The 17,620-nt window shown below is 39.5% G+C and overlaps 2 protein-coding genes and 1 long non-coding RNA gene across 3 annotated transcripts in view; all 3 read right to left on the minus strand.

Moving 5' to 3' along the window:
* Positions 1-8,695, minus strand: part of LOC308319432 (uncharacterized protein) — a gene marked incomplete at both ends in the record, with an annotated part of 34,557 nt that extends 25,862 nt beyond the window's left edge. The window contains 2 exons of the mRNA XM_080769510.1: positions 489-644; positions 8,635-8,695. Coding sequence (XP_080625636.1) covers positions 489-644; positions 8,635-8,695 — 217 coding nt within the window. The remainder of the gene's footprint in view (positions 1-488; positions 645-8,634) is intronic.
* Positions 8,696-9,617: 922 nt separating this feature from the next.
* Positions 9,618-14,494, minus strand: LOC308316049 (low choriolytic enzyme-like). The gene is made up of 10 exons (XM_080764396.1): positions 14,371-14,494; positions 13,914-13,944; positions 13,469-13,534; positions 12,698-12,862; positions 12,344-12,461; positions 11,753-11,931; positions 11,541-11,622; positions 10,488-10,609; positions 10,068-10,139; positions 9,618-9,858 (listed from the first exon to the last, which is right to left on the minus strand). The coding sequence occupies exons 1-9, from the start codon at positions 14,443-14,445 to the stop codon at positions 10,087-10,089; spliced, it is 891 nt and encodes a 296-aa protein (XP_080620522.1). The 5' UTR covers positions 14,446-14,494; the 3' UTR covers positions 9,618-9,858; positions 10,068-10,086.
* LOC308316077 lies at positions 9,618-17,617 on the minus strand. The gene is made up of 2 exons (XR_013964116.1): positions 17,537-17,617; positions 9,618-9,774 (listed from the first exon to the last, which is right to left on the minus strand). It is a non-coding gene; the product is annotated as an uncharacterized lncRNA (long non-coding RNA).
* Between the last annotated feature and the right edge of the window lie 3 nt (positions 17,618-17,620).

A 17,620-nucleotide genomic window follows, 5' to 3' on the forward strand; every position in this document is an offset into this window, starting at 1 on the left:
AAAAAAAATAAAAAAGACTTAGAGACTTACACAAATAAAAGAGGATCTGTTGAGGATACTGTGTGTTATACATGGCATTTAATCGTCAATGTTAACACATCTTAACTGTAAAAAAAGAGACCCTTGTATAATGAGAACTACACCTACATTATAACTAAACAACTGTTACATGATGACATTTGATCGTCAACATTTGAAGACCCCTGTTCTAGACAGATTTTCCCCCATTAAAGAAAGGATAAAACAAACCAATTGTTGAGAATGTTATTAAAACGGGCATAGTCTTTACAGTCACACAAATAAAAGAGGATCTGTTGAGGATACTGTGTGTTTAAATGGCATTTGATCGTCAATGTTAACACATCTTAACTGTGAAAATAATAATAAAGGTCTCTTGATAGCCACACCTATAAATAAATCTTAACTTAACACAACCTAAACTGTAACTTAACTGTAAAAGAAAGTTGGGCCTATATTTTTTTATATGCCAGGGCAGAACCGTTTGTTGACGCGACACATGAGCAGTCTCTCAAAGTTCTTATCGGATAAGCGGTTGCGTTTGGCACTGAAAATGTCCTTGCCAACACTGAAAAGCCGCTCACATGCGGCACTGGATGGGACACCACTGTTGAACTTGTGGTGTTCTAGTGGGGGGGTTGTTCTAGTACAAGCATTAACACAGCAACCAATGGTCAAAATGAATATATTTATTTCATGTTATTGCCCAAAATTGTAGCTTGTAACTTGAGTAGCTAAGCTACCAAAAATTACCCAAAAAGTAGCTGAGCTACTTGACGAGGTACACCAATATGAATGTAGCTAAGCTACCACAAGCTACAGCAAAATGTAGCTAAGCTACGTAGCTCAGCTACATGTAGCTTAATACTCCCCAACACTGCCTATAAATGTGTAATATATATATATATATATATATATATATATATATATATATATATATATATATATATATATATAAATGAAGAGAGAAGTTGATGAAATGACTCACCTTCCTGTAGGTTCAGTGTAGCAGTACAGCGTAGGAGAGAAAAACATGCAATTGTAAATTAATTACAAATAATACATGTATGGATAATATAAACACTCAATACTCAATACTGCTGCACTCACATAATAACAAAATCCTTAATCTTATCTGGTCATTTTTAATTAGATGAAACGTTTCATTGGATTAATTGTGCTTTCCTTGTAATATTGCAATTTTAAGACAGAATAATTGATGGTTTCATGGCAGTCGTGCAGATAATACTTCTAGCTGCAACTTATTGATTAAATAAGTTTAATAAATTACAACAATGGACTTTGTTTCATTGCAAAATGCTCTTTCATATGGTTCATGTTTGATTCAGTTTTACATAAAGTCTGCACAAGCCAGCTTTACAGGATACACATATTTAGATTATCTATTTTTAATACTAATTGTATACAATAAGAAAATGTTTCATATTGCCTTTATCTGCATGCAATGTCACTGTATTTGACCCATCTCTTTATCTGCATGCAATGTCACTGTATTTGACCCATCTCTTGGAGCGGTGAGCCGCAGCGTGCACCGCGCTCTGGAATCATTAGTTGATTTGAAAGTTTTATAAATGCAAAGAAAAAGTGTATACGTGAAAACTACATTTTGTGTCAGGATACCAACGTCATCCAATCAGGAGAGAGAACTCATACAGGATACCAACGTCATCCAATCAGGAGGAGAGAGAACTCATGCAGGATACACAGGTGGTTCCCAAACCTTTTAGCCCATGACCCAAAACAGAAATTTGATTTCACCCCGGGACCCAAACTAGTGAAAATAGCAGATCTACAAGCAAAGCGTTGTGATCTTGTATATCTGCAATTTCCACAGGTGTGTGTGTGTGTGTGTGTGTGTGTGTGTGTGTGTGTGTGTGTCCTACCTCATCATCAGCCCAGCAGCAGCCAGCCAGAAGCAGTAGAACAAGAGCTGTGAACCTGAACACACACATGATGAAAAAACACACTGCAGCTCTCTGTCTGCTGTATATATACTGTACACACACACACACACACACACACACACACACACACACACAGAGTTTAGCAGAGAGCGACTGTGTGAGAGAGAGAGAGAGAGAGAGAGAGAGAGAGAGAGAGAGAGGGCGAGAGAGAGGGCGAGAGTCAGCTAGGGAGAGACAGACAGACAGACAGACAGACAGACAGACAGACAGACAGACAGACAGACAGACAGACAGACAGACAGACTAAATCAGCCTGGGGAGGAGGTGTGAACCTATGCCACTGAGTTAGAAACATTAAATCATAATCGCATATATTTATAAACAGTCATAATCGTAGTCACAGAGCTGCGAAGCAATTAGTCTGCAGACCACAGTGTTGAAAACACATGCTAACACAGACAGACAGACAGACAGACAGACAGGCAGGCAGGCAGGCAGGCAGGCAGGCAGGCAGACAGACAGACAGACAGACAGACAGACAGACAGACAGACAGACAGACCGTTCTAAATCAGTTTTTTCCCAATTAAACATATCAGCTCAAGACCCAAAAGAGAAATTAGACTACCCACAAACACTAGTAAAAATAGCTCTCTTTGCGTTGCGTTGTATCTAAACATTGTACTTTTATTCCATTACATTTATTAGAAAACTTTAGTTACTAGTCTGCTAATTTCAAAAGATGTTTATGCATTTGAAAACTTGAAATGGGACATTTCTGCAATCTGCACAATGAGTAGGCCAATACTTTTAGTTTTGGTATACTTTATACATTTTGAATTCCAGACTTTTACTTCATAGTTTTGTAGTATTGATACTTTTTCCACCACTGGTAGGTGGAGTCTGAAGAGATTTTAGATTATGCTGGCAAAAAAGTGGAAAATTTTATTGAAGCATTTAAGACTGGGCAGGCACAGGTAAAAGGACAACGGGTGCGCCCTTTTTTACCGGAGAGATATGATATTATATTATGATATAGTACTTTATTGTCAGTTTGCACTGAAATTTGTTTTGCGACCCAGCGGCCTTGTATGCAACACATGCACACATTTGACATAACACAGGACAAAAAAAAAGAAAATACAGTTACATACATAGAAACATAAGGGCAGAAAGCAATGTCCACAGCTCAGTCTAGTCCTGGCCAAAATCCTTTAGCCTTATAGTCGACTGATGGACAAAAGACCTCTTCAGTCTGACCTTATTGTATGCTGGAACACCATATCTCCTTCCTGAAGGCAGCAACCTATACTCTCCATGCAAAACATGGCTAGTATTAGAGGTGATATTCCTTGCTAATTTAGGATGCTGTTATCATACGTGGATGTATAGAGCCTCTGAAGTGGTTGTCCAACAATCTTTGAACAAATGTTTAGTTGTTGCAGCAGTTGTGACTTTAAGGCTACAAACAAACATCCATACCAGGTGATACTACAGTACTGAAGAACACTCATAATAACAGAAGTGAAAAACAAAAGAAGAATCCGTCTACTAGAAGGATATGGATTATTTGCCTTGTTTTCAAAAGGCCCATTCATAGTCTGTATTTTCGGTGGTGAGGTGATCACCGCTCCGGTGGTGAGCTGACCACCGGAGCTGAAATAACGTTGAGTGGTGATGAGTAAAAACAGAGAGAAGGGCTGGAGCGGTGGTTTGCTCTTCACCGCGGCTCGTGACGTCATGTTGTAGTTCGGTGGTCAAATCAGCTGTTTAGTCTCCAAGGATTTATATCTGGTCGTCTCCTTTGTTTTGTTAGTGTATGTTAAAATCTGCCAACTGCATGCTTTGCCATTCTTTGCTTATGTCGGGTTGTGCTTAGAGAATGCACCCTCACCCAAGGCAGGGGTGTGACAATGTTTTTTTGGTGTGACTACTGTTAATGCAATCTTTCGGTGAGCACTTACTGTATAACACAGTTGAACAACGTAATGAGACAGACACAATTCAGACAATGATTTTTTGGTGTGACTACCATTGTCATGGCAGACCTATGAACAGTGTTTGTGCCAAGTTTGATGTGGATCAGAGCAAAGGCTTCCCCTCTCCAATGTAGTTACGCTAAATCAATTCCTCCCCACATGCATTTCTGTGTGTTGTCACTGCTGTTGTATCCGACTGACTCGTCTGCCAGATCTCACCGCAGTGCATTCGAACCCCCAGACTCCGGGGGTGGAAGTGGTGGGCAGGCACTTTACCACTGCTGTGCCACCCAAGAAAAGCACAAATTAAAATCAAGCAAGGGTCAAACAGATTACAGAAGCATAAGAAAGTAACGTTACAGTAGGATAATGGCCAATAAAAGTCAGCTCCAACGGCTTTAACTTTTAGCTGCAATTTAAAAAAGTTGATCGTTTTAGCTGAGCTGCATGGTTTTGTCAGTTTGTTCCACATCGTGTGGGCCAGGAGCATAACAACTGAACGCTGTGTCTCTATGCTCCTCTAAAGGGATGCCAGTTTAAAACCCAGTAGCCCACGAGCAATTCAATCCAGAGAGTGCAAGTCTAATCTATGTAGAAGGCGGCCTCATGCCTCCCAGTGAAAACCTCTAACAAGCAGTGGTGGAGGATCATTACGTCCACCACATTACTGAGCTACACGTACAGTAGCGGTACCCACAGTGTAGAAAAGATGGTGTGTAAAGTACATTTACTCAAGTACTCTACTTTTCAGCACTTATTTCTACTCCACTCCATCTTCAGACGCAAATATTATACTTTTAATCCACTACAATTATTTGAAAACTTTAGTTACTACCGGTAGTTACTTTGTAGATTTAGATTATTATTACAAAACATTGAGTAACCACTTCAGCCCTTGGCCATTTGACAGGAAAGGGGGAGACAGATGGGTTGAGCCCGCGGCATGCCGTCCAGCTGACTTGGCAGCCTATAGGTGCCCAGACGATTGAGCTAACCGTCCGGGCCAACTTTTACTTTTAACTGATTATTATAGCTGACACCCCCCCAACGTTAAGTCTTGTTGCATTTGGCTGAAAATTATAATTGTTTTAATATGAGTATGGCAAATAATGACAGAATGTCACTGCACTGAGAGACATGCAGCTGCTGTATACTCCCATGGCTGCGCCATTTGTGCTAAATAACACCATATAACCGCCATTACCTTTTTCATGCACCACAGTTTGGGAACCACATAGACTATGGCTGGGATGATTATAATTAGGCTACGGACAAATATTAAAAGTCCATAGACTTGGCTGGGCTATGATGTCCTTTTCGGAAAGCCATGCATTTGAGGGGCTATAGCGCGCCTCAAATATATGAGTACCTTTTCCCACCACTGTTGGCATCAACATTTCAGAGCCCTGTTCTAAAGTGCTGCCAGGGTAAAAGCCAGTAGTCCAGAGAGCGTGACACTACTCTATAATCTAAAGGGCAGGCGGAACTCCTGGCAGTGAAAACATCTGTCTAACAAGGTCTAAAATAAAACAATGCCATTAAAACGAAAACAACATAGATCATACAGAAACAATGACATAAAGTACGATATTCTGGGTGTTGTTTAATTAGAAGCTGCGTTCTGTTGAACCCATACACTCTGTCATTTCTACGGAACAGACAATATACGATTAAAACCACAAACATGAACATAATGTGTAGTGTTGTCGGACTCCACACTTCCTGCCTTTGACAATAGTCACTCAACAATGCAAACGGAGTGTGTTATTATTATTTTTGTTTAAACGAACATGTTTTCTTTTGTTGTTTAAAAAGTTAAAGATCTATATTTTGATCACAATTGCTATAGACTAGACTAGAGCATGGGTGGTCAACAGGTGGTTCCGGCAATTATTTGTGTGATTGGAACTTGACCACTTGACCCCTAGGATCCCTATAGACTCTATAGGGATAGAGGGTATGCGCGTGACATGATCATCATACCCGGAAGTTATGCAGGAATGCCTACCGAGTGGCAAAAAATACTTTCTGGCCTTGACAGCCCATACATCCAAACGGAAAAGTGCTATCTGATTGACGTTTAAACGACGTTAAACTCACTTTGCCAATCGATTTGCCACTCACTTTATGCATGCACATAGAATGGCCGATATACTGTACAAGCTCATAGCGCTTGTGTGAGCTTGTAGATCGGCTATTTCGGGTAAAGAGATTTAGGAAAAAGTACAGAGCCAAAGGTCAAGTATACTAAGTATTGAGGGTTTAAGTGGCATGTCTGAAAATACACATTAACATGAATCCAACATAATAATAAATATATGTGCAAACAAACAAAAACACAAATTTACAAAACACCGTGATGCTAGTGCTGTTGATGAAGAAGTTTGATCTGCGCAGCGGCACAAGAAATAAACGGTGCTGTATACAACCAAAAGTGGTTTTTTGGCTCATAGGGGAACCATTTTTGGTGCTATATAGCAAAAAAATGTAAGGTGCTATGTAGCACCAATCTTTAAAGGTGCTATATAGCACCTTTGTCAAATGGTGCTGTATATAGCACCGATTGTTAAAGGTGCTATATAGCACCAGTGTTGGCAAAATATTACTTTAACACTAATATACTACTTATTACTTATTACTTTAAAGAAAAGTAATAAAGTTACACTACTTATTACTCCCTGAGAAAAGTAACTAGTTACTTATTACTTTACTTATTACTTTTTTCTCTCGCCCCCAGTAATTGCATATTTTGTCCCCAAAAGTCTTACTTTGCATTTTCAACATTAGCAGTCCCCCCTCCCCTATTCTGCAGTGTTTATTTAACTCATGATGATGGATCCATGCATTTGTACACATAGATTAGAAGTAGATTTCGATGTGGAATATAGCTTCTTCCATATGCACAACTTGCAGCGGACAATAATGTTCATCTCGTCTCGATCGCGGACATACTCAAAATAATGCGAATACTTCCAAGTATTGAATGTTATAACGCTTTGTTGTGCCGGTGTTTCTGTCTCATCCACCTCCTCCATTGTTAGTTTATTTACATCTCTTCTCTCTAACAGTGCAGTCTAACGAGTTACACACACTAGTTTAGGTTGTTGTTCCGTGTTCCGGACAGTTTAAGGCCCGCCCTTCTGCATCCGATACTTCACACATATGTACCGACGAGTGTGCATCGTTTCCGTATCCGCTCTAGAGTCTAGATCTAGAGCGGATCAGCAGTCTGCAAAGCAACTTGACCCCTATCCAGTCTACCATTATAAATAAACACTCAAACCCTAGTTCCACCAAGGCTCGTGAAAATAGTAATAATATTACTTTTGAAAAAAAGTAAATGTAATATTATTACTCAAAATGTGAAAGTAACTAGTTAAGTTACATATTACTGGAAAAAAGTAATAATATTACTGAAAGTAGTATATTACTTAAGTTACTTGCCAACACTGTATAGCACCAATCTTTAAAGGTGCTATATAGTACCTTTGCCAAAGGGTATAGCACCTTTAATGATAGAGGCTAAATAGCACCCTTTGCAGGGTGCTATTTAACACCTTTCATGACAGGGGCTAAATAGCACCCTTTGGTAAAGGGTGCTTGTCACGGGGCAACCCGTGCCCTATATACAAAGACACATGAAACTGTTTCCTATAACATGCAAGGACTGTTGTTTTAAACTTTATTTGAATGGTAATCACTGATTGGTTAGTTGTCTCTCCTGCACTGCTGGTGGCATCTCCCTTGATGAGGAAAGGGCCAAGTGCTATGCAGGAGAGGGGTGTTTCTCCTTATTCTTTGAGTAATTGTCATTGAGTGTTCATTCTGTTTTATACTTGTTTAATTGTAACACATTATTTAGAATGTTTAGGTTACTGTTTATTCAAGGTGGTTGGAAGTATTTATTTATTAGTGTAGTATTTGAGAAGAAATGTGCTAATTGAGTCTGTGCCCAGTCGTAGGACCCACTCCTATTTAAAGGAGGCTGCAGGGACAGGCTAGATAGTTGGATGTGGGCATTGACACAAATAACATCCCTGAGGGAGAGCTACAGGGCCTTGTGTGATCAAGGTGCAGCCTGAAGAGAGCTCTCATCCTGCTTGGGTTTTGTTAAGGAGTGTTGCCCAAGTATTTATTTATCTTTTTGTCCTTTCTTTATTTTGTTGCCTGTAATATAGTTTGCTATTGAGAATTATTGCACTGAACAATTGTATGGACTTTTGGTGGAGGAGTTTGGGGAAAATAAAAGCCCTTAACTACCATTCCTGACTGTTCTTGGAGCCTTGGCCGTTCGGGCAACTTCACAGTGCTATATAGCACCTTTAAGAAAAATGGTGCTAAATGGAACCGAAAGTCGCTATATAGCACCAGAGGTGCCATATATCACTACTGTATATTGTTTACATGTTACTATGCCAGATACAATATCCTGTGTCATCTGGGTGTACAGTACTTGAGTAAATGTACCTGTAGCTAACCCAAGCCAGAGAATGGTGAAGCGTAGGCCTACTGATGTTTCCAATAGGTTTTAATTTTCATTGTTGAAACACCTTTTTTGGACAGACACCGTAAGAACCATAGGAAAATAAACAAGAAAAAATGAGCTCTTACAACATACAAACATAAATTATAAATAATCACAATGTTTACATGACACCTTCTCTCTTAATATAAACATCTCCAAAGTAATTGCACAGAAAATAAAACACAATACCTTGTTCCCGTTCTAGCTGGGTGCTAAGATATAAAACTGTTGCTGCTGCTTCCTCAAACATTTTCTTGATCTGATCCTGAGCAGCCAGGTGAGTGCAATACCTAATCAATGCAACCCCCAGTGGAAAATTACCAGGCTCTAGGCCACACACTGAACTCAAACCAAAAAACCCTTTCAAAATAAAAGTATGACACACAGTGCCTTGGGTCATTTACAGTACCTATAGTTACTTTACACCACTGTATAATACTGTACAGTATACCTATCACTGACATGTAAGCAATACAGTAGAGATTACCACACCAATCTAACATTCATATTCTCACTGTCTGGTGAGAATATGAGATCCTTAGATTAGTCAAAATGGCAGGGAAGATCATGGGTATGTCTACACCTCCGATCACCCCCCAGGTCATCTTTGAGAAGGCCACCATTGGACAGGTTAAGAAAATTGTGTCTGACCCCTCCCATGTACTATACCCTGAGTATCGGCTAATACCATCAGGTAGGAGGTACGAGGTCCATGCGTGCAAATATAAGAGGTACAAGCATTCCTTTGTCCCTCTGTCAATCACACTCCTTAACAGAGTCCTTGCAGAGGGCAGACAGGGTAGGGTTCGAAGATTATGAGGTGATGTTCTTCCTCTTTTGCACTAGGTATGTTGGTGTGTGGTTTTTTTATGTTGTACGGGTCACTGTGTGCCTTTGTTGTCTTGTATTGTGTATTGTTTTGTATTGTATTGAACCTTGAACCTCTTTATCTCCGTATTTTAAACATTGTTTATTTTGTAAATAATGTCCTACTTGGTCACACTATACAATTCGTTGCACAAAAGCAGAAATAGCCGATCTACAAGCTTTTGACCCTTTCCCCCCCTATTTCTATTCGATTGATTTTGAGGTTTCTACCCGACAGAGGATATTATGTACTGTAACACTGGATTCAACGTCAATCGACACAGAAATGAATGTAGATTAACAGGTTTTTATAATGCCACAGTATTGTTTTTATTGATTTTTTTTATGTTTGATCAATACAGAAGTTATATGCACGTCTGTTGGCATGCACAAGTCAAAAACATATTTTTTTGTAGTATATAAAAAGTAAATATTGATGACATCAAAGCTTATTCAACCAGCCTAACATGTGCTGTTTATAATAATCAGAAGCAAAGCTGCACACACATTGTCTCATTTCTTCTCATCCTCCTCCTGCAGCTCCCCCTGTTGGAGAAGACAGGAGAGACATCTGCTGTTGTTTCCTACATTTTGTTTTGACTATTTACTATCAAAACATAAAAAAAACATTTTCCATTAATTAAAAACAAATTCAATGATAGAAAAAAAAAAACACACACACACACACACACACACACACACACACACACATATACTGTGAATGAATGAATGAATACATAATAACAGATCTTTACCTTTGGTTCCATGAGTGTCTTATAAGAGGTCCTCCATATTCTCGTCAGGGGGGAGCATGGGGTCAGATGTGCCTGTGGAGGAGATAGTACAGTCAAACTACTGGACAAACACATTGGCCAAAATGTTCACAAACATTGAGAAAATAGCCAATCTACAACATTTATCTGTGGAGTCAAACTAAATGTAATGCCCCGGAACTCCTACATTCCAAATGCTTGTCAGTGTAGGGGGTCCCCCCAGTTCAATTATGATTATATGTTGAGGGTCCCCAGTTCAAATATGATTACGGTATAGGATTATTTTGGGGGGGCACAGCCTGAAAAGGTTGAGAATCAAAATAGTAAAAAGAAAAAAGGCAAAGGCAAAGTAGTTTAGGGATAAGGGGTTTAGCATGGACGGAAATAGTGTGGTATACTTACTGCATTGGTAGAGGCGGTTGATCCTGAGGATGTCGGTGGCGTCCATCTGGGTGTTGCCCAGCCGGACGTTGGGGTTGGGGATCGGCACGATGGTGGGACGGCCGTTCCGGGAGAAGGCGGTGCTATACCGTGGAGGGAAAAACAAACACAACTTTTACTGTGAGCTGCATGAGGACATTATAGGACTGCGATTCTTAGAGTAGTAGTTTATTTTTGTCATATTCCTAAGCCAATCATTTTAATGACCGGTGGAGTCTCAAGACTCAAAGTGGAGTCTCGAGACCCAAAGAGTCTCCTACTGAGTCACCTATTGGCCGATGATCCGGTCATCAAATTATTGGCTTATAGGAAGGTGACAAGAACGAAAATATCTCCATGAAATCAAAGCTTCATGGGTGTGTAATTGAAAGAAAATAGGTCATTCAACTACTGCTTTAAGTTGACATTTAATTGTCGTAAAATTATATTATTATTATATTACTATTGCATTTAACAATTTAAATTGTGTTTTTAGCATTGAACGTTGGAACAAGTTAGAATGATATTTTTGGTTGACTGTTATGTTTTATAGGATCATAATAAAAAATTGCACGGGTCAGATATGACAAATAACTTAAATACAAAGACATCACTGACATTTTGAATAATTTATGCTCTCGGAATTTCTTTAAAATATGGTAAATAGCTACAGCTTACAGCACATTGTAAGCTTGTAAGATTATCTTATTCTGCTATTCTTATATTTGAAAACGTATGAACTCCTTCATTTGTCGAGCGATGCCCTGTATCACCAAAGTATGAATCAGGCTTAATTTATGCTCTTTAAAACTAGAGTTTGATTTACTGCACTTCTCTTTTTTTATTATAAACCGAAATTATAATCAGAAATAATGAATTACAGAGTTATGGTTGGATAGCATGTTATTACACTATCATACAGGGGTCTTCAACGGCTTTCAGGCCAAGGACCCCAGCTGAGAGAGAGTAAAATATTTCAGTACTTTTTCCACTAGTGTCAATGAATGTATTATAGTGAAAGCTTAATGGAGTTACCCTGAATAGTGCATGACAGATCTGTAGTTATACGGAGTGTTCAGATTCCTGGTGTTGATCCTGCGGAAATTCCCCTCCGTTCCTGAGAGAAAATCAAGATTGATTATAATTCACAGAAGTGCACACGCACGCACGCACGCACATAGTTAATAAAGGATTCAATCAATCAATCAATCTAAGCGGGGCTCTGTAGCCAGTCAAAATCCACCCACCACGCTGCACGTTCTGCAGAAGGATTCGTACGTTCTGGTCACGGTCGGAGCGGGTCTGCTCGTGGTCGAAGCCCAGTGCGTGGAGCAGCTCGTGCTGGATGGTGCCCAGGAAGACACACCCCCTGCGCTGGAGAGACACCGTCTGAGCGTTGCCCTGGCGACCCACAAACGAGAAGCACCTGCGTGTGGTGTAGGAGGAGGATGGAGAATGATCACATGATTAGGTTCTGGGATGTCAAATGAATGTCCTCTGTTTGTTTCCCAAGCAGTGGGTCTCGGGACCCATTTGTAGGTCGCGGACCAATGTTTATGGGTCACAAGTAAATAGCCCTATTATTAATGTACATATTTTTTTTATCACAAAAGTATACATTCCCTTTATTTTGTGGATTTCAAATATTGACACATAGGCCTACTCAAATGTGTTATGGTTATGATTCACAAGGGGCCTGGATGGCTTCCACGCTTAAAATAATTGATATAAATATTTTCTGAAATATCTATGGATTTTCTATCTGCTATATTGAGGGAAATGATGGCTTAAAAAAACCAACACATTCATGAGCGTGTGTGAATTGGGTTCCTTCCTACCCTTGTCGAGACTGGATGTTCAGGAAGGCTCTCTCGTTTCTTCGCTGGTAGAAACGGACGCAGGTTGACTGAGCGAAGGAGTTCAGACCCTGGATGATGAGGTTCCTCTCGTTGGCCGCTGGAAAGGTTCATTACAACTGTGATGATCCTATTACAATGTTATCACGACTAATAATCTTATGTTATCAAAGCTGTAATAATCTTATTATAATGTAATTACAACTGTGATGATCCTATTACAATGTTATCACAACTGTAATAATCGTATTATAATGTTATCAAAGCTGTAATAATCTTATTATAATGTATACAACTGTAATGATCGTATCACAATGTTCTCCATAGTGTACATACCGTACTGGTTGGAGATGGTGAAGGGTACATATACGCGTCCGTCGGTAGCCTTGGGCCACAGACAGCTGCGTGCTCGTCCTGTGCACGGGTCGGCGTTCCCCAGGCCTGTCGGCACAGCGATGTCCATGTCCACTATCGTTAGGCCTAGCTCGTCATCGCCCACTCCTGGGAACAGGAGGAACATCAATGTCATGTGGGCAGCCATGCCCACACCGAGGGACACTTAGGAGGTTGGCAACCGGCAGTACAGATCTGAGGCTTCATTTAAAACAGGGGTTCCCAACCATGCCATTACCACAGCACAGACCGGCTGCCAGGTCATAAAATGCTCGCGGACCGGCATGGCTGGGAGCGGTGGTGCGTCGCGGTCGCACATCATCGTACCAAAACACTGCATGCAGATTGTATAAGTTAAGTTATATTGTATTAACATATACTCTACCATGCAGATTCTATAAGTTATGTTGTTTTTTTATTTAGCACAGTATAAAAACAAACAATCAACATAGAAAAGGGAAGATGTTAGGATCGACGATACAAGGCCTCTGTAAGACACAATAAAATTAACATACTCTAGTCTACCATACAGATTGGACAAAATTACATTTTAAACATTTACATAGTGATTAAGGCAAGTGATTTGATATAGAGTGAAATACTCATGGACCTAGAAGAGAGCCCTGGGGGACTCCGGTCATCTAGGTAGATACAGTAGGGTTGAAGTGGTTGTGATTGAGGACATGTATATCATTACAGTGGAGGTGAACATACCGATGTGAGCGTTGGCCTTCTCAATCATGGAGGCTGCAGACAATTCTTCTTCCACAGTGGAGTTGTCTGTGAAAGAAGACACCATTCATTACAGGTAACACTGTTGTGTGTAAAAAAAAACGAAGCTATTTCATTTATGGTTGGTTGTGCTCTGAAAAGGGGACAATGCATCACAGCAGTTAAAATTGAGTTTGAGCAGACGATAAAATGACCAAAACCTTTTTTTGAAAGTGAAATATATCCCTTTAGTTTAAAGCACCCAAATGACCACTTATACTGACTTATAATCACATTATTATTATAATGCTTTATTCATAATTATGATTATAATAATTATAGTTAACAACTCATACATAGCCTACTCATAGTGTTGTATAACAATATTCATGCTATAAAGCATTTAATATAGATTTAAATTAAATGATATGAAGAAGAGCAGCCTTACCAGGGCCTTCGTCGCTCATATCACCTGAAGCCTGCACACACACACACACACACACACACACACACACACACACACACACACACACACACACACACACACACACACACACACACACCCTTCAAATAAGTTCTATGTTATATGGCAGCCATTTCTAGATCACCTTGCTCAATTAATGTCACATTGAACCTCAGCATTCAGTTGTATGTCCTCCACTCTTTACACAATCTAGCAGTGTAATTTATTGTAGTGTAACGACTCATTCAGAATGAAATCATGCCCGGTTCTTTTTTTTCTTGACTTTTTTTTTTTTGTCTGTCCTATTTTGAAAAAACGTAATAAAAATATTAAAACCAGAAATGCGACAAAAACTAAAAAGAAAATCCCTTTTTTACTATTTTACTAAAGTCAATTCTGAATGCCAGACTTTTATACTTTTATACGAAATTAGAATAATTACCTTTATTATGACAAAGCCATGGACAGAGCAGCAGAGAGCGCCAATGAGCACAGAAACCTGGATGAAAGACAACATGGTTGATGTCCGTCCTTCCTTCTGTCTGTCTGGTACAAATCACAGGAGGACCCTTATATATACTGTCTGATCAACTGAATGTGTACCTTATATGGAGCCCAGCTCTCACTCTGTTGTCACATTTCTCCAATGTGGAAACGGTTGCAGAATATCCACCGTTCGTTTGTGGCATTTAAACGAACCGACGCAACTTCACTGCTAATATCACAACAACTGTCAGGCACGTGCAGGGGGGGTCTTTGGCACCTTCCCTTTTGCCTCAACGTGCCCCCGTCCCCCTCCCAGAAATGGACTGATTGGGACACTTTTGGAAACGGTTCATTGGATGAATTCACTATGGTCACGAATGATTACATTAATTTCCGTGTAGATTTGTTTTTTCCGAAAAAGGAGATAAAAATGTACCCAAATAATAAATCATAATGTGACCAAGGATATAAAAGGGGTAATAAATGAAAGAAAAACAGCCTTCATAAACAAAGATCTCAGTGCACTGAAATTAACAGAAACAATGCTAAAAATCTAAATGAGGCAGGCAAAATTGGCACATGGCCGGTGTCTAGAGAATGTGTACATGACTAATAATCATGAAAAGGTGTGGGACACTATGAAGTCTATGACGGGAATGTCAACCAAACCATCACGACAGACAATGAACCTGGCCTTGCCGACGATCTAAACACTTTCTTTGACAGATTCGAATTATTGGTGCACTGATATACCTAAGGCTGTAACATCTGCCCCCTCAGACAGAATCATCATCACAGAGGAGGATGTCAGGAAAGTGTACTAACACGAGGAAAGCCAATGGGCCGGATGAGTGCAGTGCTTTTCTCCTTATTCATGTTGCATCTGAGTTGGCTCCAGTGTGGCAACCAATATTTCAAACCTCTGTAGACACACACACAATTCCTCCGGCCACCGCTGCCGGCCGAGTGGATTGCGGAGCGGTCTAGATACCGGAAGGTCGCCAGTTCGAATCAGCGATCCGACACGTTAAAATTACCACCGTTGAAGTGCCCTTGGACAAGGCATTGAACCTCTACCATGAAATGCTCCATGTGGGCCTGGCTGTAAACAAGTATCTGATGCTTAGTCCAGTTACCCTTGGTAAACTTGATTTACCAGAACGCATTTCTTCTTTCTTCTCTGTCTTGGAAAACCTCACACATAAAGCCTTTACCCAAAATCCAATGTCCAAAAGAACATAAGGATTATAGACTCATAGCTCTCACTTCAGTGATTATGAAATCACTTGAAAGAATACTTTTACAACATCTTGTTAGTATAACCAAAGATAAATTTGACCCCTGTCAGTTTGCTTATAAAAAGGGTTGCGGCACAGAGGATGTGGTTGTCACACTGGTCCACTTAATTACGAAACACCTCAAATAACAATTATGCAAGGGTGCCTTTTCTTCAGCATTCAATACAATACAGTCTGATATACTAGTGTCAAAGATGGTACAGTTGGAACTGAATCCATACTTAATTCACTGGTATGCTTCCTTTCTTACTAACAGAGTACAGAGGCTGACAGTGAACACAACCCTCTCCACAGCATTAACGTTGGTGTAGGGGTGTGTAAGCTCTGCTGTACTTTTCACCCTTTATACTGACAGCTGTTGTACTGAGGAATGTCTGTCTGATTGTCGCACCGACACACCAGATCAGTACATTCTAAAGTACTCGGATGATACAACTTTAATTTCTCTTCTAGATAGTTCCAGTGATCCTGGACTGCACCAACACAGAGTAAATAAGGTGGTTGAATTGAGTGATAACGCTCTCATCATTAACACAAAAAAGACAGAAGAGATCATTTTTGGTGCACCACTAGACTCTAGTGGTGCACCAAAAATGATCTCTTCTGTGTTTTTGGTAAACATTGAATCGATAAACCTATTAACAAGGGTTTATGACTAAATAACTATTGGATCCATTGAAACACTTGTTTGTTTTATTATTGTTTTTCATTTTCTGAAATATGTCCAAAGGATTCCAGCAGAGAGCTCGATATTGAAGGTTTAGAAAGGTATTATCATTTATTGCAAAATTGTTCAAACAAACTCAAACTGTCGAGCAACAGAAATAATCTGTCCCTGTCATGCTTTCACAATCACTTTAAATACAGTCTGTATAAAAAAAATATACTTTGAGTACCAAGTACTCAAATTTTCAGAAAATATCAGATCAAGCACAAGTCACATTGTAGATTGGCTGTATGTGGTTACTGTAGGTTAATCTGAAAAGTAACAAGTAACTAACGCTGTCAAATGCTGGAATTATTGCACTGTGCATTGTAAGCACTTGTATAAACTTGAGAACATGTACAGTACTTAGTTACTTTGCAATTTGCACCACTGAGCAGCCAAAGACTTACCAAAGACTAGACCACCACACTAATTGCTATAATGCAGAGGGACATGGGTTGATTGATATTAATGGTCTTAACTTAAAATGTATACATGACACAGTTTAGGTTTTTGGATTAAATCTGAGAGCAGACCTGTGCAAACTTGGTATGTAAAAAATATATCCATAGTGTAAAAATTGCGGCCGCAGTATCAAGTGTGCATTTATACCAGTAAGGGGCATCGTTCTGTTTGTGAATCGAGTTTCTATGTGAAAGTATGAAGGAATAGTGCGGTTCCAAAGTTTTATCATTTAGTTCCTGGCAAACATTTAAAGTTCAGTTGGCCATTTGGTCACACTATAATTCGTTGCACAAAAGCAGCAGAGATAGGCGATCTACAAGCTTTTGAGATTGTACGTCTGCTATTTCCCCCCTATTTCTATTCGATTTGAATTCTGAAAAGTAATGTTTTTGAACATTATGAGGTTTCTACCCGACAGAGAGGATATTATGTACTGTAACATTCAACGTGAATCGACACAGAAATAAATGTAGGTGAACAGGTTTTTATAATGCCACATTGTTTTTATTGATTTTTTAAAAATGTTTGATCAATACGGAAGTATATAATGAATTGGATATATGCAAGTCTGTTGGCACAAAGTCAAAAACATAATTCTTTGCAAGAGTATATAAAAAGTAAATATTGATGACATCAAAGCTTATTCAACCAGCCTAACATGTGCTGTTTGTTTTATAATAATCAGAAGCAAAGCACATTCTCATTTCTTCTCATCCTCCTCCTACAGCTCCCCCTGT

This window comes from Protomyctophum bolini (genome assembly GCF_963924005.1).
Source record: "Protomyctophum bolini genome assembly, chromosome: 1".
Lineage (NCBI taxonomy): Eukaryota > Metazoa > Chordata > Actinopteri > Myctophiformes > Myctophidae > Protomyctophum > Protomyctophum bolini.